Source organism: Lates calcarifer, linkage group LG20 (assembly GCF_001640805.2).
Source record: "Lates calcarifer isolate ASB-BC8 linkage group LG20, TLL_Latcal_v3, whole genome shotgun sequence".
Lineage (NCBI taxonomy): Eukaryota > Metazoa > Chordata > Actinopteri > Centropomidae > Lates > Lates calcarifer.
This window is the reverse complement of record NC_066852.1, coordinates 18,397,935-18,420,718: the sequence shown is the minus strand read 5'-3', so window position 1 is coordinate 18,420,718 and position 22,784 is coordinate 18,397,935. Positions and strand designations below refer to the sequence as shown.

The window sequence follows — 22,784 nt, the reverse complement described above, 5'->3', positions numbered from 1 at the left end:
CAAGGTTACCATTTGAATAATCGTCATTTGTTTTTTATACAAATGCCAATTTTCCTACAGGAATGGATTGTAAATGATGAACCTAAAGTAAGCAAGTAGCATGAAGGGTATGGTTCATGTATATTTAATTGTGTAAAAGTTATAGGTTTATTTGAGTCCTTCTGAACATTGTTCTTGGAGTAGTAAGTGAGTACATTGAGAGCAACTGTAAATCAACCATTTAAAGTCAAACATACTTGGCCTACAAAGCTGAATCTTATCCTGAAATTCAACTTGGGACAAGATCATGCAATAGGATCCAGTCCTGCGTTCTTAGTCTTACTACAGTCTTATTATAGGCCTATGTAAATATGACCATTTTGGTTCCATGCATAAGCACAACCTTCCAATTAATGGGCCACTCACAGCGTGTCTGCCCTGTATAACACTATACAGAAGTAAGCCTGCAATATAAAATAAACTGCCTTTTTACTTTCTGTCTCACCTCATTAACAGTCAGGAGGACACAGCAAGTCACTTCCCTCAAGTCATATACAACAACTATTTCCCAGCTGGTAGTCAGACCCCTTATCAACATTAAACAACTTGAGTTCCTCAAAAGCGAGCACCACACACACACACACACACATACACACCCTCTCCCCCTCTAAACGCCTCATAATGTAAGCTGATGGGAACAAATGTGCTGACAGCTTCAGAGGACACTATGCACTGCTCACTCACTCAACTTCACCCGCCTTGCCTCTTTAACTTCTGAGTCTGAACAGAAACACACACACACACACACACCTGGAGGTATCCCAACTTTATCAAAGACACCTGTGACTCATTCTGTCAAACCCACATGCATCAAACAGATTTTTGTTTGTCAGAATGTCAGTCAATAAACAGCACCTACAGACCTTACTTTCTCTCTCTTACGCACACACACACAGACACACACACCTCTCCATCCTCACTTACATTTCAACGCCTGGATGAGCGCTTTGCCGTCTTTAATCAGCTCCTTGATGAACTTGTTGGTCTTGTCCAGCTCCATTTCGTGGGACTTGAGTCTCTCCCTGAACTGCGGGCTGTCCAGGTAGCAGTCACTGAACTCCAGGGCAGGTAGTCCCATCTTCTCCCTTTGACACAACCCGGACGACCCGGCAAAAAAAAGCTCCGAGCGGGAGAAGGAGGAACAAGAGGAGGAGGAGGGAGAAAACCTGAGTTACTACTACTACTGCTGCTGCTACTGCTGGAAATGATGGAAAATCCAATTACAACATGTAAACAACAGGGCGGAGATGTATGCGAGAGCAATGCCTCCCTGCATAACCTTGCTTTTCAGTTTTTTAAGATAAACACTCAAGTTGACACGAGCATGAGTCCACCAACAGCAGCAGTCCAACACGGCATCCAATTAAATAAAATAAAAGTCAGAGCATGTTTGGCGGGGTGCAGAGAAAAAAAGTGTCCACTTGCTCAGGTAAACCGGTGCTGCGTTCCTCTCGATCAAGTCATTCTGGACCAGACAGAGTCAACCAGGGGCGAGGAGGGAGGGAGGGAGTCTGCAAATTAAAAAAAAAACCAAAACTAGAGGCTCGTAAATGCGGTGTCTTCCCTGGGCGGTTTTAAATGCACTACTTTCTCCACTGCCCCGCTCATCTCAGCGATGCAGACCGTAATCAACCTACCCCGACCCGGATAATCCCCTGATGGACGTCTCTATCGGCCAATCAAATGGCCAGACTCGGCGAGCTGACCGTTTGGGGGCGGGCGTGCGGTGAGCGACTCCAGAGAAAAGACGAGAAAGAAAGCGAAGAGGGTTCACTCATACTCGACTCCTGCAGCCAATCAGGAGCCGCATCCCTCGAGGTTTGCATTTCAAGACTGAGGAGATCATAATGGGTCAACAAGGTCTGTCTAAATCAAAAAGGTTTTGAGTATTTTCAGATAGAAATGATGATGGCACAAGATGAAAACCTTGAGTATCCATAGGAAATTGCCAACATTTCATCCCACAGAAGAGATAATCAAGATAATCATAACTTTGTATCAATCAAGTTTTAAAAAAAAAAATTATACCATATTTCATGTTCACCTGACTAACAGAATGACACTGAAAAATGAATGTAGATGTCATGTAACAGAGGTCCCAGATCAGATTCAAACCAGATTTATGGCTCAGAGGGAGGTATGTTGCCATCAAACACATCAGACAATCCGTCTTTTGCAGTTCTCAAGTATCCCAGAATCCACTGTGAACAAGTATTGGGCTTTTAGGTGACCCTAATCAATTTGTAAAATCACGATATATGACCAACGATATGACCAAGTGTTAGCATTCAAGTGGTCACCTGTGTTGACCAATGAAAAGCCACTACACTGTGTTGGTAAGTTAGCCAGATCTACAGGCTGTTTGTCTGCATAAGTTGTCAATCACAGAGCTTCAGGTGCTGTCACCCGTTGCACCTCACAGTAAACCTGATCATCATGGCTTAACATTACCAGCTTAACACCTTCACAGTATGTGAAACTAACAGTGTGCTGCTGGGCTACAGTCAGCATCATATACACAACACCTAGCCATGTTAGCAATGAGTGTCTAACAATATGTGGTGTTTGACTAGCCTATATATAGCCATTGTAGGTAGATATCTGTCAGTGAAGCAGACATAAATTTACTCATTTTAGGCATTAAATGTCATCTTAATGAATTTTCTAAATTACCTCTAAATGAAAGAGGTGTTAATGATAACAGGTCTTACACTATAGCCATATGTGCACAACACTATAAGTATATATGTAGTATTACATCTTACCGAGCATAGACAATCTTTGCATGCAGCAGGGCTGGAGCCTGGTTGGTGGGAGGAGACGCTGATGTCATTTCAGCCAGAGCGGGGAATTTCTGCAGCACGCTATCTGCCTTGGATTAAAGCCTGCTCCGCTCTCTGGCGACCTCTGTTGGCACGATGATGCACTGCAACAGATTTTTATTCAAATTTTTGTCAATATTTAGTAACTTCTTGTAGTCTGAAACGGTTGAGGTTCATACACTAGTGAACACAATACGAAAGGCTCAGGTGTACATAATAAAATTAATGATGGCTGAATTCTAGTTACCTGCTTTGGTTTCATTGCCACTCGGACACTAGAATGGAGTAACACTTGTGCTTTTCCTGCTTGCTGTTTGCCAATACACATTTACTATTAGACAGTTTGACCCATGATCAGATAGGGAAGACCCTCATAACTTATTTTTCATCTAATGTGAAACTATCCAAGATGACAAGAGAGTTATTTATTACAAAATGGATAGATTCAGGTGACCTAAGTTCTGTTGACTGTATTTTCTATTTTTATTCTAACTTACTTTTGATAATTCTGGGGTCAGTGCTACTGCTGCTTTAGCATTTAGATGGTGACACCTCCAACTTTTTTAACACTGCATGTAGGTCATCAACACATGCACAATTTTGTGTTTGCGGTTATGGTGTGAAAACAGCTCAGATTCAGTTCAGACATGCTACTTCCCCTGCCAAAGCAGAGCACAGCGTCTGGTCGCTTGCTCATTTCTCCATCTGCCGCAGTGTGGTGTACAAAGATAGCCATTTACAGGAAGTCATAGTATGTTGTTGTTGGTGGTGTATATAGTCTCAGATGCAGGAGGCTAGTTGAAGAACCAGAATTATCCAGTTTATAGTCAGGCAGATGTAAGAGATGCAGACTATTGAACATCAGGCACAGAGTTATAATCAATTTTAAATGACAATGACCTGTATTTAAAAATTGATAGCACATCTTTCAACCTCACTGATAATACTAAAATATGATGATATGACACACTTTAAAACAATGGCAGTCTAAATCAGAAGGTTAAGCACAGCGTTTCATCATGTTATCATTTATCTGAATCATTTATCACATGACATAACATATTGGAAATACAGAGAACATACTTCTTTTCCTTTCTCCATAAGCCATCTTGTCTCAAAACACAAATCTGTTTTACTTCATAATACATGACAGACTCCTGAAAAGCCATCACACACACAATCACTCACTCTATGAGCTCATGTTGATTTATGCTGGAAAAAAAAACTGTTTCTTCCAAGTCAGGCGGCACAGTGATGCAGTGGTTAGCAGTGTCCCCTCACAGCAAAAAGGTTTTGGGTTCAAGCCCTGGTTCACCAGACATGCAGGTTAGGTTAACCAGTGACTCTAAATTGCCCATAGGTGTGAATGTGAGTGTGAATGGTTGTTTGTGTACATATGTTGGCCCTGCAATGGACTGGCCATCTGTCCAGGGTGTACTCCCAACGTCAGCTGGGATATTTTCAAAATAAAAGTGTTGGTCTTTAAATGGCCCTGACCTGCCTCTGAAGAGCAGTTAAATGGAAAAAAGAAATTCCATTCACATTAGTATCACTGTGTGTATTATAGATGGTGGTTTTAATCAGCATCAGCACCAGGAAGCTTCATGGCCATCAAGACGCTGTTAATTACATTTTCTTGCCCCCATCTAATTTCATCCATTGCATTAACCTCTCCCAGAGAAAGCTTCCTGCTGAGACACCACTAATTCAATTATCAGCTGGACAGCTAAAAATATCCACATGCATATTCCCATTTCCTGTTTCTATACATGAAACAGATGACTACTTGACTAAAAACTATTCAGTCCTGCACAACTCCAATATCCTCCTCAAGTTTCACCTTAAGTCATCTGAAAGTTAAACAAACATTTCCACATTGTAGGACAAGCTTACACATACTGAGCCAAGCTATATTCTATGTCTCTTTCAGTTCACCATATAAGCTATAGTATTTATGTATCCATCATTACATCAAATTGAAAAACAAATGCCTTCATATTCATTTATCTTACACACATTTTCTTCAGACTGTAGCTTTAAATCAGCTGCTGGTAGTCTGGTGTGATTCAAGAGTCTCCCTCTTACTTCTACGAGGTACCAGTCACACCAATCTCTCTTCTACTCGTCATCTTATCTCCTTGTTTCTCAAGTTCTCTGTCACATCCATCTAGTATTTCTTTACTTTCTCTATCCTTTTCTTCCCTCCACAGAAGGACATGGACACCAGAGGCCTACTTGTGTCATATTCAGCCAGAGGTGTTTCCACCATGGGGAGTCAAAGGCTGTCTTTCTGTACAAACTCAGCTGGCAGTGACAAAAACAGGACACTGGCACTGTCTGGGTGACACTGATTTCTGAGCACAATATCCTTTCATGGCAATGAATACAATCATTGTAGAAGCCATTTGTCTTGAGATATGTCGAGTTCATTCCTATACACTGAGAGCCACTGGAGACTGGAGTCAGATTTCTTGTGTCAAACATACTTTGTAAATACGGCTGATTGGTTTGACAGCCGCAGACTGCATTATCACATCAAGCCTCACATTTAGCTGTCATTCTTTTTCCTGTTACAATTCCATCAGAGGAACGATGCAGCCTCAATATACCTGAACTAAGAACTGACATGAAAACATACTACCAGCTTTAAGTTTTTCTCCCTGAACATGACACACTTGTGAAGTGGGCTGACACATTTTGGGGCTCAAAATTCTTGTCAAAAGACTCACAATGTATACACCTATAGTTCACCCATTGTATTTACAACAGAGGTGTTCACAGTGTATTTACAACTCAGCAATAATATTAATATTATATATTATTTACAATACATTCTAAATGTGTTTCTTCACCTGATTAGTGAGTTGGTGCCTCACAGCTCTTTAACAAAAGAAGAAAAAAAAAAACAGATCATTTTCACATATTGTGCAATGGGAACTTTATCCAATTACAGTGTCTCTTGAATTTAACACTTTTTTGTGTGATTTTGTAGTGTTATTTTATATAGTGTTGCAACACACTTTCACGCACACTGTTTTCATTCCCATAGTTGAGCTATTCTTCCACCTCCTGGTAAACTGAGGTAAAGCAGCTCTTTCCAAACAACCCAATTAGCTCAGTGCTGAACAGGTGAGAAAAAAATAGGTCAGGCTCTCCACTTTTTGGCAGTGCAGTCACTGTTTTTTTTTTTTTTTTTTCTGCATATTCTCTACATCATATGTCTCTTTGTTATAAAACTTTAAAAGGCTGTGTGATGTTATAATGCAGCTGTCCTGTAGAGGATGAATTATACAGAGAAGAGCTTTAAGTATCCATTAGACCAAGGTAGAGACAAGGTGACAAGGTGAATAATTCACCCAGCCTGCACACTAATGCTGTTTATTGTCATGCAAGTGTGAGTTAGACAGTGAAAGTGTGCAAAAATAGATACTGAGATCGCTGCGTCCTCAGAGGACATTTCCACCATTTTGAGAAACGTTAGCACCTCACAGTTCATATCAAATATGTATTTTTCCATTTACTGTAGTGCATTTGGTTAAACTGTTATCATGATGAAGGTGCCACATGCAAAATTATCAATTATATCCCACTATAAACATTCCTAAAGTCTAAAGCCAGTCCAGTATCTATGTTTACAGACAGCAACCATCGAGAGAGAATGCCACTGTGGCTGTTTGCTCACTCCCATTGGAGCTCTAGTTACAAAGCAGGAATCTGAGAGGCAGAGTGACACTTTACTGACAATCAGTTCCTTTTTTAAAATTAGAAAACTGAGCCAGCCTTTTGGTTACCGAGTATTTCAACTGAATTCAAACACCATTTTCCCCTGACCTCATGATTCATATGACCATATCTGCATTTATCCACTGAGGACATTTACTCTATGTGAGATCATTTACTGTCAAGTGTATATTTATCTTTGATGAGTGGGTATTTTACGTTTGCAGGAATGTGAAGCCAATTCCTGTAATCCTGCAATGCGACCCACCGTACCTTTGAACATCTGAGCAGAGACCTGGCTTGGATTGCAGCTGCACTACCATTATGTAAGATTAATTAATTCTGGGAAGTGAAGTCAGTCTCTTTGTGTCTAATACAAATGTTTATATTGTGTTGCTCACCAGTGTCTCCAGGAGGACACCAGCATAAGAATGTATCAGTGCTCAGTCAGACAGGCAGCCCTGCTCATTTCCAGGCTCTGGCTGGATCCCATGGTGAGGACACTTGCGTCACTCTGTCTCTCTCTCTCTCTCTCGCTCTCTCTCTCAATTCCAGTGGTAATTTTTAGTCCTGACGTTGGCCTGTTAAAATGAGTCCTCTGACGTTGTTAGAAGGGTGGTGAGGTGAGGGGAGGGGGATGGAGTACAAATATAGACATACATCCTTAAGTACCCAAAGTCTAGCCACTTCTCCGGTAGAGGAAAGAGGAAGAGCGTGTGGCAAAAAAGGCACTACAAGCTGGTTTCACCCAAACCTCTGTTAAAAAGGAGGAAAAGAGGAGGACATGCTGGCTCATCAGGGGCACTGTCCTATGACTTTCTCACAGGTAGGTGACTGACTCACTAGATTAGGTCAGCCTTGTTGTTTGTGTGTTGGCTAGTAATCACCTCAGCTGATTCACTAACAGATGATGAACTTTGGTGACAGAAAAAGCAAGTTGATACTGATCTTACTTATTTGTTCAGGAATTAATTTAGGAAATCAGGCTTCTGTTTTTTTGTTTTTTTGTTTTTTTTTTTTTTGCTATGCTAAGAGTCGAAGTTAGCCAAGCCTCTGTTCATCCATCAACTGTTTTTTCAAACTTTTAATGACTTTTACTTTAGCCCAGACATCATCACCTTCAGCTATCTTCCCCCCATCCAAACATACACACAGGTTCGATCTCCCCTCCCACACATCTGCACTCTGCACTCAGACTTTGACGTCATTCTCACCGGCACCTCTGTCCGAAGGTCCCTGTGGACTCTTCTGGCTAACTAACTAACCTCTCATATCCCGTAACACAACATTCCTCTCTAGGTCCTTGCTCCTACGGGAAAACAGGCTGTAAGTGGGTAGGCCTTGCATTCCTCTTGTGGCTTTTTTTTTTTTTTTTTTTTTTTTTTTTGCACTGCTCTGTCTTTCACTTTCCTTCTCCTTCTCTCTTCCTCCTCTTCCTCCCTCTATTTCTCCCCAAGACATTCCAGATGTGGGCCCACTTGGCTGCAGCAGCTATACTTCTACCTCTGGCTACAAATGATAACAAAGACCAGAGTTGTACAGTACCACCGCTGGCTGGATCTTTCACTGCTTCCCTGCTCCTTTTCATTTTCATGACAGCTACTGCTGTTCTGGGATCTCTACCCTCCAGGATATAGAGATTACACTGACATTGTGGCTTTGAAATGAACTTGTTTGTTCTTTGGAAAAGCTTTTGAGGAAATATACAGTCCAAGGGTAAGACAGACAGGGCTGGCTGGTTTGTCAGTGGCTGCTGGAGATTTGTTTGACTATTTAACTGTAAAATGTAGTCTGGTAAAGCAAACTGAACACAGGGTGTTAATAGAAAAAGGATTTTCCTTCAAACAGTTTGAAGAAAATTGCTCCTGTGTTTCACTATATTTGTTAAACTATTGCAGGTCTTGCGCTGGCACTTGCAACATTTCCAGCAGGGAGTAAAAGTGTTAACTAGGAATTTTCACCATCCTTCCATGTGTCCATGTGTTGTTTATTTTGTTGTCTGGCCTTGCACCGATTTCAGGTGAAAGTTACATCATCAGTCATCTGGAAATTATTTTCAAACTAAAGAATCTCAGTGACATTCAGTCAGAGAACAAGTTCGGTCATGTGGCGGCCGTGCCTGGCCTCCATCCAGATCTGATCCCCTGGTTGGTTGCATCACTTCATATGAAAAAAAGAGAATGCCTTAAAAGGTTGACAGAGGAAAACAGAGACACAGACAGAAGGGGAAAGTAACTGAGGACGGAGGCTGGGGCATTTCCTGTAATTATATCATGAAGGCAGCGTTGTCCTCCCCTTCCTGTTTTCTCTCATGTCTCAGACACAGTCCAGGTGACATGAACAGTGAGCACGGTGGATCTCTATCATTGCAGGCACAGGGACGTCACGCCGCTTTGTCCAAGCCTCAAACCCTCTGCAGGATGTCTGAGGGAGACGTTACAGTGCTGCCATTTGGACCTGCGTCTCTGGATCTGTCCAGGCAGGAGCAACCGACACTGACCAGGCTCTACAGCCAGAACGGAGGATATCACCTGAGGATTTTACCAGATGGAACTGTGAATGGCGGAAGGCAGGAGAATGACCCATATGGTGAGGGGGAAAGAAAAAAAAACATTTTTTCTGTCTTTTTGATGTGAGATTGGCTGTTGTATTTCAGAATCAGGAGCAGCAGATACAAAATATGGAGGCCAGTAACAGGAAAGTTGTAACAGAAAAGAGTAACAAGAAGCTGAACAAATTTTGTACACACAATTTATCCTTTACAGATTTTAACTCATAATTACTGTTCACTATTTTGACTTTTAAAACTTCAATTGAAAGTTTTAACTCCACTGATGTTTAAAAGTTTACATGGTTCTTAAAATAATGACAAACAAAAGAGGTAATCTCAAGATACTTATCTTGTGAAACTGAAACCGAAAGCCGAAAAATGGAAGCTCATTAAGGCTCAAAGTGAAGTAATTTAACAAGTACAAGAAAGAACAATTGAAGTAATCTTGAATACGGGTTTTCAACTCAGCCATTCCAGTAAAGCTGCTCAGTGATTTGAGTTTGTAATCAAAAGTCCTTACCCTGTGTACACATTTGGATGACAGGGCCTAAATCCCTGAAAAATACCAGGCAAATATTTATTTTGGGAGAAAACTTATGGTTACGTTGTGTTTAAGTAAGTTTACCTCCCACTTTATCTTTGGAACGGCAACAGAAAATGTTGTGTGGTATTAGATGTTATATGTTTGTGTTGCAGACGTCCTCAGGCTGAAGGCTGTGAGTATAGGAGTGGTAGTCATCAAGGGTGAGGCGACAGGAAGGTACCTGGCCATGAACAAAAATGGACGCCTCTATGGATCGGTGAGTATTGACATTTTGTAGTTTGACAAAATTACTGCTACCATCAAGCAAAACCTCATTTTGAATGGAAAGACTGAACACTTGCAGTATCAAACCATGACATTAAACCTGCCAGACATGATGAAATTACACCCTTTTTGTGACTATTACCTGAGACTGTAGTCTTAGGAACCTTTTTATCCAAGGCTATTTTCATCCAATCACATAATACTTCTGGGATTAATTTGTCAGTATAAGTTTAGACTCACTAATTCCTATAATTTTGTAATAGCCACGGCTATTTTCCACAACTGCAAAACACTGGAAAATCACAGTACCAGAGGGTGACCAAAGGAATTTTTTATAATATAAAACACTGTGAGTAATAATTTGTCATTAAGACGCATATAACAACAGATGAGCAGTGTAAGACATTAAGGATTACAAATTTGTTATGTAGACTCTTATTTATTATTCAGCACTCTTTACTCTGTACTGTTGTGTTGCTGTGTGTGTGTGTGTGTGTGTGTGTGTGTGTGTGTAAATACAATTTACAAGAAGGATGAGAAGACTTGCAATAAAGGAAACTTTCCTCTCCTCTTTCATTTTCTTGCCTCAGCAAGCACTGAATGATGAGTGTTACTTCCTGGAGAAGTATGAAGAAAACCACTACAACACGTATCGCTCTCAGAAGTACAGCTGGTATGTTGCGCTGAAGAGGAACGGCCAACCCAAAGCAGGACCAGACACCCACCAGGGTCAGAAAGCCGTCTTTTTCCTGCCAAGGCCTGCAGGCAACATGTAAAGCAAGACGGCACCAGGAAACATGGACATGCTCATTGAAGTCTTTAAATGCACATTACTAGTGAAATGTTACGCTGGGCAAAGTATCCTATTTAAAGGTCACTTAAAATGAATACGATAGGCTGGGGAAGCCAGAGGCAAATACATAACACTATTGTTACAGTTAGTTCAGACTCTTTTTCATTGATTATACGGGAGAATATGTGATCAGGCTATTCCTGCTCATGTTACTAGCTTATACATGTTATCACATGGATCTGAGCTGATAGAGTTCTTTCTGTGTATAGTGACATGTACTGTAAAGCCTCTCACAGCAGACAGAAAATGTGTGCGGTATCAGTGCATGTCAGTCTTGATAAATGAGTGTTCACTTTGAACCCTGGTATGAAATACCACTGCTGGAAGACAGCAATGAGCCGCTTTTACAAAGAAATAGTTTCACAATTGATCACGTCTGGCACAAAGGAAACCAATGAAGCAGGAAAAATAAAAATGTCAACCATCTGGCTTTGAATTCAAACTCGAGCAAACAAAGTTTTTTTTAAAGTCGTGGAATAATTGTTTTCCATAATTGTATTCCAGTTGCTTAACAGTTCTTCAGTGGGCTGGATGTTTGCTCAGTTATGAATGATCTTACTAGTAACTACTTTTAATTTGCTAATGTTTAATTTCTGTAACCACTTCTGGTCAGAATTTTCAAAGGCTCACTTTTGGGAAGCAGTAAATGTCTTCACACAATATTAGAAACCTATGCTAGAGATAAAACAGACTAAAATGTAAACAATCAAAGTCTCATCATAAGCACTGTAGGTTTAAAGTTTACCTTAAGTTTTGACTTCAGGTCAAGGGATAGAATAAATATGATATAGTCTTTCTGATAAAATGCTGCTTTAGAAAACAGCAGCAACCTTGTTTATGATAGGGTTAGCCATGACAACAGGAAAATATTTGTATGATTATATCATTATATTGTATCATCATATTGCTATTATGTGCCTCGGTCAGCTGACAGTCGAATGTGACAACTTTGTCTCAGTAATCAGTGAAGCTGATATATAGCTGTATGTTAAGGAAAAGAAGGAACCAAAGCAGATTTAACATCATTGTGCCACCAAATGCTCAAGTGTGGATTATTTGTTTTTGCTTATACAGAGTCAAAGACGGACCAAATGTTGACCTTTCTGTGCTAATCAACAGAAGTTACACACACAGTTTTTCACTAGACATCATGGTTCAGCAGAAGTTTCTGCAAACTTATTCCTTTATCTTTTTGTTGAAGCACATTTTACTGTAATGTAACACTAAAATAAATTACTATTGTGAATATTTATTTATATATATATATTTTGCTAATGCTAAAATTTAATCTCACTGAACATTGCGATGGATATTTTCAAAATAATTTATACATATATATAATGAAGAAGAAAAAAGGTCATGTGATCACTTTTTCACAAAGTAATACATATTGTATTAAATGTATTTAAATGTTTGAAGTAAAATCAGAATTATTATCCATGATAATAAATACATACAAATAAACTTTAAAATAAATAACATGTTTGATTTGCTGTGCCTGTTTGATTAATGTTTTTTACTTAAAACTGTGCATTCCAACAAAAGTTTATGGCTGCACATGCATATTTTTAAAGGAACGTGTAATGTCTAGTGCTCAGTACATCTGTTCATGTGTTCAGCCTGCTGTGTGTGTGTGTGTTTCTGCCTTTGCATGTGGACATCTGTGTTTCTAATAATATATTAACACTCCTACTGGTGTTTACCAGAAACACATTCCTCCCTATCGCACAAGCATGACAAATAACAATGTTTGGCCACTAGATGGCAGCATTGCTTTACACACAAATAAACAGGTTCAGTAAAGTTTTTCACTCAGGCTGGCACTGAGGGCATCAACAGCCCTAGTGCTTAGTCAGGGTTTATTATCATTGCATGTTTAGGTCTCCCCAAATCCCAGTAAAAATAAATCATGAGTAAAATAAGCAATCTAAGAAACCACACAGTTGCCATCAATAGCATGTGTTTAGCCACCTGTGGGTACTGTAGTCTACACCCATTGTGCACCAGTATCTGGTTATTATGTTATGCCTGATTGATATATGGCACCCATGTGGTATGGTATAGAAAAGTCAATACCGTGTAAATTAAAATTTGTTTTAAAAAATTAATAAATAAATGAAAAGGGAGAGGGAATTCATGATCAAATCACAACTCTTTTCAACAATTTTGTTTGTATTGAGGAAAAATGTAATCTTTAAATGAATAAATACAGTATTTAATTTTGTCTTCACCCAGGCAGTAACACAGTGTAATTTGTTTTAACTAAAATTAACTTAAAAATGACTAAAATACTGTATATTACCAGATTGTGCTTTAAATCTAGTTATCTGAGCAAAGAAAAGTAAACTACACCAAATGTGTGACCAGTTCAGTACCAGTTTCCTGTATTTGATAGATACCAATCTGAGACACAATTTGTCATAATACTATATATAAATACCCAGAATTCCACTTTAAATGTCCTATAAAGATAATGTTTTAATCTTTAATTAGTTTGATGAAATAATCAGTCTTAAAGAGGGAAAAACATTGTTAAAATATACAACACTGATGATCCAGGGATTTACAGAAAAACTGCCTAAACTGTATCATATTTGATACATTTTCATAATACTATGCCAAGATAAAGTAAACAACTTTTTGTAATTACATGCTGCTGGATTACACTGATCATCCACCAGAGGGCAGTTAACATCTGGCAGAATGTAACTGGTTTTTCAGGTAAAGAGTGATCTTGTTGATGATGTAGAGGTCTCAGGTACTCATGTATCAAATATGACAACATTACCTGTGCTAGTCAGTTACTTAATCCTCTCCGGAGCAAGTAAACCTCAATCATAGGGGATTAACATTACAGGGGCAGGTGGGGAATGAAATATTACTATAATATACTATACTCCTTGTTGATTTAACTCATTGTTCCTGACAGCATTTTAACAGTCTGGAAATTACACTATGCGATTTGTAAGAAACGTGCACGACAAACAAAAGTTTCCTCTCACAGGCACCAGACAGTTGAAGGGTAGGCAAAGATATCATGAGAAAGATATCATGAGGTGAATTTAAGCCAATTATTGCTCTACTTCTTGGAGTCATAATTCATCAAATTTCAACTCGCAGACATAAAACACATATTGGTATCATTCAGTGTGACTTACACTTCTAGAGAATATTATCACCTCAGATGGTCACTGTAAATAAAAACCTATAAACCGCTTAGAAATCGTAGAAAAAAGATGCTTCAGAACTTGTCTGAGAATCGTTGCATTTTTAAGTTTTCATCAGTACAAATTTGAAACTGACACACAGGGTTGTTCGGGCCCCTGGTGGCCTGGGGCCCCTAGGCAGATTCCCACATTGCCTGATCACCCAGGCTTGTGCACTAGTTTCAGTGAAGACTTTCTGCTTTTCAGCTGAAATTATTGTGACCATAAAGTTGTGACAGATGATATCAGCACAATGCAGAGAAAGAACTCCGTTCACCCCGATCAAGTATTTTCACCACATTTTTGGAAGCAATGGCATTCTTCATCTAATCCACACTTAATGTCTAACGGCTGAAACAGAACATCGCCTGAAACGCTGTTTCAGAGGGTGCTTTGCCAGGAAAAAGATCCTGGAAGAAACACTGGAACGTGGTTTAAGATGTTTGGGAGGAGTGGAGCTGATTCATGGCTCCAACAAGTTCCATATTATTGTGGGATTTAAACAGAGCTGGCAGGGAACATTGCAGCAGGATTATTACTTTTCCGAGTACCGAGAGTGTGACAAATTACTACTTCAAATTGAGCAATAGTTCTGCATTTTCCCATTTAAAGAATTACTTTCTGATGACCCTTTGTAAATGTCAGATCAGAGCTGAATTATCCTACTTTTAATCCTACTTTCCATCTCCTGGTTTGTCTTTCTTGTCTTTTTGGCTGGAGAACAAAATTTTACATTCTCAGCTGTAAGTGACGTATCGGCAGTACTTGTCTACTTGATCGCGACACTGCAACTGTAAGTATTAATGGTAAAGATATCTATTTAATGCATTTCTGAGGGAAGTATTGTACTTTCTACTCTACTACATTTATCTGAGAGCTATAATGAGCTGTATAGCTTACTTTGTAAGATATTACACAGAGGACAAACGTATGATCAGCTTATAAAACATGATGCATTGTTACAGATTGAATAACAAACAGTATATAAAACTTCCATGTTACTTTTACTTTAATCTACTAAGATATCAAAATGAATAAAATAATTCTTTTTTGTTGTACTCAGGTACAGATTTGAATGCAGGTCTTGTGATGAAATATTTTTACTTTAAGTAAAGGTCTGAGTACTTCTCTCACCATTGGCCTGATGTAAAATCAGCTTTAAATACCATTCTGTAATGCTATATTTTCTTTTTTTTCTCTTACAAACCAACAATTCTGACCCATTGGAAGAAATAAAAAGTAATAAAATTCAAGTTTCAGGAGCAATCAATGATCTGTAAACTGTCTTCTTTCCCAAAAGCATCTGGTCTGGAAAAAAGAAAGAAAAACAAACAAGACAAATCAAAGCAAGCAAAAGAAACCAGGTAGTAATTGAGGACACTGACCGGACACATGGCTGTTAGTGGAAAAATATTGACTATTTAACTATTACACAACTTGTGACCTCTCATTTACAGCACAGTGTCTCTCCTTCTTTCCACCAAGCCACTATATGAACCAACACACACACACACACAAACCTGGTTGGCCATTGGCCTGCAGGGCTGTGCAGGGCAGGAAGGGAATCATTCACTGTAAACTGAACAAGGACTGGCTTCCTCTGGGAGTCCCCTAGCCTGACAGCAGCCAAGATCCCTGCAACACAAACCACTCCAGCAGACACACACATACACACATACACACACACACACACACACACACACATAAATGTGTACACACCCTGGAACTGGGACACATTCTCTCATCTGTTACTCGTCTCTCTTTCCTCAATTCCATCTTTCTTTACTCTCCCTTCCTGCCCGTCTCTCAATTTCCAGCCTCCTTTAACCTCTGTCTCTGTCTTATTGCTTTCTCCTCATCATTTTCTCCCTGCCTTTCCACCTCTCTGTTTTTGTTCCTCTCTGCTAGTATCCTTCCATATTTTTTACCACCTTATCTTCCACTTTTTCCTTTGTGTTATGCACTCACATTCTTATTTTCCTAACCTATTTTCTTTCTATTTCTCTCTGTCTTTCCTCCTGACACATTCATCAGAGAAGTTCACAAATTTGAGGTCTCCTGAACTCCTGAACCTCAGAAAGGTTTTGGAAGTACACAAACTGACAAAAAAAGGTTTAAGTTTAAAGTTAATTTTTTTCAGTCAATCTTTATTATTTTCCCAACAAATAAGGCATTGAATTACACAGTGCAATGCTCCTTTAAAGCATACTAGGCCATAAAAAAATGTTCTCCAATAAGAGATCCAGTGGGCTAAATCTTAACAAATAATGACCCATTTCTTAGGATAAAAAAGGTACTGAAATCCAGTGATTGCTCAACTCTACCCCTCACTACTCCTCTGTCTCTCTCATCATGAAAACAGAGATGCTTTGTCAACGTTACTATTCCCTTCACCTTTCTCCTCTACACAAGCAACCACACACATGCAGCACATGCACACACACACCGACAGGAACGGAAACAGGGGATGCATATCCGTCAGCTGATCCAACTGGAAATGCTGACACCATTCTCCCCATCGCTACTGCTCCAAGACAACGGGGAGGAAGGCAGAGAGGGAGAGAAACTAGGGGGACAGAAAAAGCAAGAGGGAGCATTCTGACAACCCAGAGATTTGCCCGGATGCTTGTGGTTGGCCTTGCAGCAACTGTTTTCCTAATAGATGATTTGTGCTGGATAGACACATTCTGAGGGGGCTCCAAACATGCAGCTTTTCCTTTGAGTGAGAGCGAATGGCAATTGTCAACCCTTTAGGATTTCACCACAGAGTACAGTGAAGGGAAACTGAGTACAGACCCAGTTGCTGCTAGGCTGATGAAAAAAAGTCATGAGAGAAATAAGCTCTTCTCTTTGGTGTGCTACTTGTTTGACTTGTTGTTCATATGGCACTCATTTAGGCCATCTCTCTGCCATTTCACGGTGGCATATGAGCGCCTTGCAAGTTTGTAAGCTGAGAGTTGCTGCACTGTTTTGGGGAAATGAGGCAAAAAAAAGAAAGAAAGAAAGAAAGAAAGAAAAATGTGAGCCTAAAGTGACTGAACATTTATTCTGTGCAGCTTTAAGTCTTGCTTAGAGGTTGAATTCATCAAAGCAGTTGCATTAGATCTTTAATCCATTTACTAACAAGCAGTGGTGCACTTGTAACTGAAGTAGTGGGAATGCCAGTGATGTGGTCAGGGTAATTGTTTAGTATTTGTCCTGAATGATTTGATCAAAGTATGTGAGTATGTGCAGACCAACTATAAAGGAGGCAAGAAAATATGTTTATTGATTGGCACCAACAACTATTGCTGCTTTTTGTAGTTTTTTTTTTTTTTTTTTTTTCAATAAAGTGTATTGGCATGCTGCTTAAAGGAACAGTTCAACATTTATACCATCAAGATAAATGTGCTAATTAATGAGCTTTAGAGGTTCTCGTAGGTCAAAGCCTAGGCTAGCTGTTTCACCATCTTCCAGTCTTTATGCTAAGCTAAGCTAAACACATGCTGGCTCCAAGTTCATACAGACAGAAGAAAGTGAAAGTGAACTGGCTAGTTTTTTCTGATGTGTGAGGAAGAGTAGGTAAATGGATTTCACACAAATAATACTGTGCATTCAAAAATGCTCCTTACCTTAAGACGTGAGGATCTACATCTAAGAATTCCCATATCACATCAATATGATAGAAATAACTGGAATTTTGCTTGTGGTGCTCTGAGCATTGATAGATAATAATATAAAGATAGAAAAAGCTCAGGAGAAATACTTGTTTCTTTCAAGGAACTGTAAACCTTGTTGTGAACAGTTTTTACATTTTTTCTTCAACTCTTGGAATAAAATAGTTACCCATGAAAAGTGTATTTATTCAACCCCAGGTGGAAAATGTCTAATACTAGTTACAAGCTATATGTATTCAATTGTTCCCAATGGTCTATTCTCTTCGCTTTAGTAATAGCTTTTATTCTGGGTACATGACATGCCCGTCTGTGAACGTTCTGTTATACTGTGTTTCTGTATATGTACATCAGTACATCATAATGATGTTCTGAAGAGGTAGGTTAATTCAGGTAGGATACCAGTGAAGGCCTAGGTGTGAAATGCATGGCCTGCCACTGAGGTATTGCATGGGGATTTTAAAAACACTGGCACTGGACATTAAAGAATAATAATAATAATTAAAAAAGTATTTTAATCTGTGATCTGTCCAAAATTGAATTTTGTGTTGGCTAATGTGGATGGTTGGTCTGCTGACAGACAGGAAAGTGTCCCCAGATGGACCACCATCGTAATACTTGGCACTTCAAAAATCTTGGAAGTATCCTACAATTGTCCTAAAAACTGTGAGAGATGGAGGATAATAAATGGGCTGACTGTTTCCCACTCTCTCTCTCTCTCCCTCTCTCTCTCTCACACACACACACACACACACACACACACACACACACACTTCACCCCAGTGTCTCACACATTTTGAGTGTGACTCTCTAAATCACTGCTTGCGCTTCCACAAATATGGGAGAACTGTCATCCATTGTTTTAGTTGAGTAGGCACGCTCACACATACACACACACACACACACCTTGTTGAGACCGGAAACTGGCCTGTCTTCTCAGCTGTGATGTCTCACATACACAAATACACTCTCACACATAGACCAACTGCAGCGATGACGCCTGTGATGGTCAAAAATATCCTCAATGGAATAGTTAGCGATGAAGTCATACCTCTCTTTGTTCCTTTCATCCTTTTAACAACCTCCAAAATACACACTACTGACATTTATGCTACAGCGTGGTACCAGGGATTATTTAAAACACACTTATTCATGCACATAAAGACACACTATATGATTAAAATCAGGCTACAAGTTTCAACGACCCTTTGTGGACACCGTGGCAGCTGATGTCCCATGAAGTCCCACATTACTCAGCATCCTATGGGAAACTAAGCTCTGGTTCCTTCCACTGAAAACAGCTTTTATTAGTGTGTCTTTCAAAGTATCTGTGACGTTTTTCGACTTCCTGATGACGTTCAGAATGAAGGAAAGTGGCCTACTGTTCAATTGTTGAAGTATTATTCACTTCTGTCCCATTATAACATCAAAGTAGAAACCAGAACATCAGGCAGAACATCATGACGTCCACTGGAAGAAAACTCCTGATTTGCTAGGCAGTAAAATAAATGATTATGATGACGGTAACTATGATTGTTATCACCACAAATAACTAAAAAAGGGAAATCAACTCAACAGCATGGGACCAGGATTTCAGCTAAGAATGGGAAAATGAACCAGCAGATGGAATTCAAATTGCTATACCTGTATGAATATAATACAAAAAATAATATGGGAGTACTTTTATTTGTTGGCTGATATTAGTGTATTTACCATCTTTATGTCTCTTCTTGGTTCCGCATCTGATTGTTGAAACTGTAATTTTATCAAGTTAAATTTTTCATTCAGTCTTACATTCCTACTTCTATGAGTGAATTAATATTTTAACAAGTGGTGTATAACAGAAAACATCTAAATGTATTTTTTATGTGCAAACAAGAGCAGGAAAGCCACTCCTCTTATAAAGAAAAGCATGACTACATATGTGTTAAGGACATGATGCAAAACACATTACAGTACCCTCTTTTCATTTCCTTGGAAGCCGTCATGGAATAATTCTTATTCTGGCAGTCAATGCGTAAGCAAAGCCATTACACCCACTCCTCACTACGTTGCTGTCCAGTCTCCTTTTTGGGAAAGAAATGTCCAAGTTTAACCTCTTATCTCTTCCTCTCCCTCTTCCTTTTCCCCTTCCTGTCATTCAGAACATGAAAATAAAAAGCAGAAAAAAAAAACTTGCGCAGCTGAGGGGAAAATAGACCTCTGAACAAACGGTTCAGGCTTATTTATGGCAAATACCTCGCATTCCACACACCCCAGATATCTCGTACTGTTTGGTTGTGGCTGCGACCATGTCATTGCAGGATACTGTGGCTTCCTCTCTCTTTCCTTCTATCTTACTCACTCCCCCACTTTATTCTGTCCCCGCTTCCTTTCCATTCTGTTTTTAGGCAACATCCTTTTTCAGTGTGTGTACCCAGTCCAGAGGAGTAGCTATAATTGTTCTCTCGTTCTCCAGAAGGAATGTCTAAAGCATACTGGCCTTTTGAAGTGGTCCATTGTCTGTTGACCTCAGTAGGTGAGGAGGTGATGGAGGGGGAGGAAAAGGAGGACTAATGGAAAGGTAGCAAATAGGACAGAAGAGGAAGAGAAAGAGAGAGAAATGGTGACATACAAGCAAAAACTGTGTTTAAAAAAAATAAAAGAAATATTGCTACGTTGCACATTAAGAACATGTTTGCTGTTTCAAAACAGTTGTATAAAAGCTAAATTTCTGGGCTGTGTCACTGTACCAAACTCTGTTTACAATTCTTCATATTTTAAATGTTTTCTTGCTGGATGATGGAGATTAACGCTGGTTTTTACTGACATCCAAGTCCTTTTAATTGATTTACAGTTCGGCATTACTCCTTAGTACTCATTACTTGAACTTTCTGGGCCTGATTCTCAGTTAGGCACTTCTGGCATCATGCCAGTCTGAATACACACTATATAACACAAATATAGCTCAAATAAGGGAGCGGTTTTATTTGTTCAGCGCAAGAACTGACTCTCGAAGGAGTTCCCAGAGGTGCTGAGCACTTGTTGACTGCTTTGCCTTCACTCTGTGGTCCAACTCATCCCAAACCATCTCAGTTGGGTTTAGGTCAGGTGATTGTGGAGGCCAGGTCATCTGACGCAGCACTCCATCCCTCTCCTTCTAGGTCAAATAGCTCTTACATAAACTGGAGGTGTGTTTGGGGTCATTGTCCTGTTGAAAAACAAATGATGGTCCCACTACGAACCACACCAGATGGGATGGTATGTCGCTGCAGAATGCTGTGGTGGCCATGCTGGTTAGGTGTGCCTTGAATTTTGAACAAATCACCAACAGTGTCACCAGCAAAGCATCCCCACACCATCACACCTCCTCCTCCATGCTTCACAGTGGGAACCACCCATGTAGAAACCATCTGCTCACCTTTTCTATGTGTCACAAAGATATGGCAGGTGGAACCAAAAATTTCAAATTTGGACCCATCAGACCAAAGCAGATTTCCATGGGTCTAATGTCCATCCCTTGTGTTTCTTGGCTCAACCAGTTCTCTTCTTCTTGTTGTTCTTCCTCAGTAGTGGTTTCTTTGCACCAATTCGACCACGGAGGCCTGATTCACACAGTCTCCTCTGAACAGTTGATGTTGATATGTGTCTGCTACTTGAACTTTGAGAGGCATTTATGTGGGCTTTAATTTGCTGTTAACTTGCAGTTTCTGACTAATGCACTTATTTTCTGCAGCAATAGTAACTCTTGGTCTTCCTTTTCTGGGGCGGTCCTAATGAGAGCCAGTTTCCTCATAGCGTTTGATGGTTTTGTACATGAGGATACATTCAAAGTTCTTGAATCTATCAATTATCTGTTTTGTGTGTTTTTTAAATAGTGGAAGCTTGTAATGGCAACAAATACCTCTCATCTCAGCTGAACATCTTAGACAGTACCAAAAATATATACAATTGATGCAAGCTTTAAAAAACCTTATTCTTTTAAGTGCACTGCCAAAGTTGAATGCACCTCTGCTTTCCTTTGAGGAGAAAGCTCCACATGATCACTGTCCAAAGTGCTGCTCCCAGGCCCAGATAGAGTGCATTGCCAGCATGGTTTTATGTTTGATTTATAAGGGAACTGCTTCAAGTACACTCTCAGCATTGTTTTACAGTTTCGTGCAGCCACCCAGCGTACCTGCCCCAGGCCCAGGGCACAGGCAGGTCTTACAGGGACAACAGGAGGGTGGAATCTCCTTTTTCCAGTCCTCCAGTTGTGGCCTATTCTCTTCATTCACCTCCCAGAGATTTTGTCTGTACAATTTAACTAAAAATGAATGCCAAGAACTTCTTGCTTAAAATAGTGTGTCAGTTTTACTGTAACATAACAGTGGGAGGGTTAGTCAGCTATCCAGTGACAAGTAGTGAATATGTCTGAGCTGCATTTTACTGGAAGTAGTGAAGACACTGCTGCCATTTAACAGATTATTTTTTTCAAAACTGAGTGCACGTTGCTTTTCTTGTTTCCTAACTGCATGTCAATTGCTAGTCCAGTGCTAAATGTTACTCACAGTAAAATAAGCCTTTTGTGTGATCATGCAAGCTTCAAGTCTTGAAAATGTCTTGCAAAGTTGTAAATATACATATATACATATACATATATTTTCTTTTTAAAACATTTTTGATGACTTGAGGGCTGAAATGTATATCAAATCAAGCTCAAAACCAAAGTTATACCAAGTATAACCTTCATGAGACTCTATACACTCCAACTTCAATAAAACTCAGTGGATTTCAGTGTACTGTTGGCATTAGGAAGTGTTTAGCATTTACTCAATTCTGAGATCAATAGGTAACCTGTGTTTATTTTGATGGACTGAAATCACCTTCCACAAATGATGGAAGAGAACTCAAAGCACACAAGGTGAAGACACAAGGTCACAGATAAGAGACAGAGGCAATGTTGTGTGTTCAGCGTGTTACTTTTTCTTCGGGCTTGTGGCTGTCCACCGTTATAGAAAAAGAACATCCAAGAACATCCGAGAAAAAAATTTGAGCTGATAAATAATGTACCAGCAGATTGGTGTTGGGGTGCTAACAATACACATCTGTGGTACTAATCTTGCTCTTTAGCTGCTAAGTAACCTCACTATGTTAACCAGCTAGCTGCCAAC

General features: G+C 39.6%; 2 protein-coding genes across 7 annotated transcripts in view; one reads left to right on the top strand and one right to left on the bottom strand.

Moving 5' to 3' along the window:
• The window catches only part of LOC108893483 (rho GTPase-activating protein 26), an 85,628-nt gene extending 83,879 nt beyond the window's left edge, over nt 1-1,749 (bottom strand). Inside the window, exon 1 of the mRNA XM_018691552.2 lies at nt 964-1,749. Within this exon, the coding sequence (XP_018547068.1) occupies nt 964-1,117 (154 nt within the window). The 5' untranslated portion in view covers nt 1,118-1,749. The remainder of the gene's footprint in view (nt 1-963) is intronic.
• Nucleotides 1,750-6,996: 5,247 nt separating this feature from the next.
• Nucleotides 6,997-12,274, top strand: LOC108893486 (putative fibroblast growth factor 1). Of its 6 annotated transcripts, none has more exons than XM_051078824.1 (4): nt 6,997-7,075; nt 8,954-9,170; nt 9,829-9,932; nt 10,531-12,274. In XM_051078824.1, the coding sequence occupies exons 1-4, from the start codon at nt 7,013-7,015 to the stop codon at nt 10,714-10,716; spliced, it is 570 nt and encodes a 189-aa protein (XP_050934781.1). In that variant the 5' UTR covers nt 6,997-7,012; the 3' UTR covers nt 10,717-12,274. The 6 variants fall into 6 exon arrangements, with proteins under 6 accessions (XP_050934781.1, XP_018547071.1, XP_050934782.1 ...); XM_018691555.2 differs by lacking the exon at nt 6,997-7,075 and adding an exon at nt 7,222-7,407; XM_051078825.1 differs by lacking the exon at nt 6,997-7,075 and adding an exon at nt 7,782-7,907.
• Nucleotides 12,275-22,784: the final 10,510 nt, after the last annotated feature.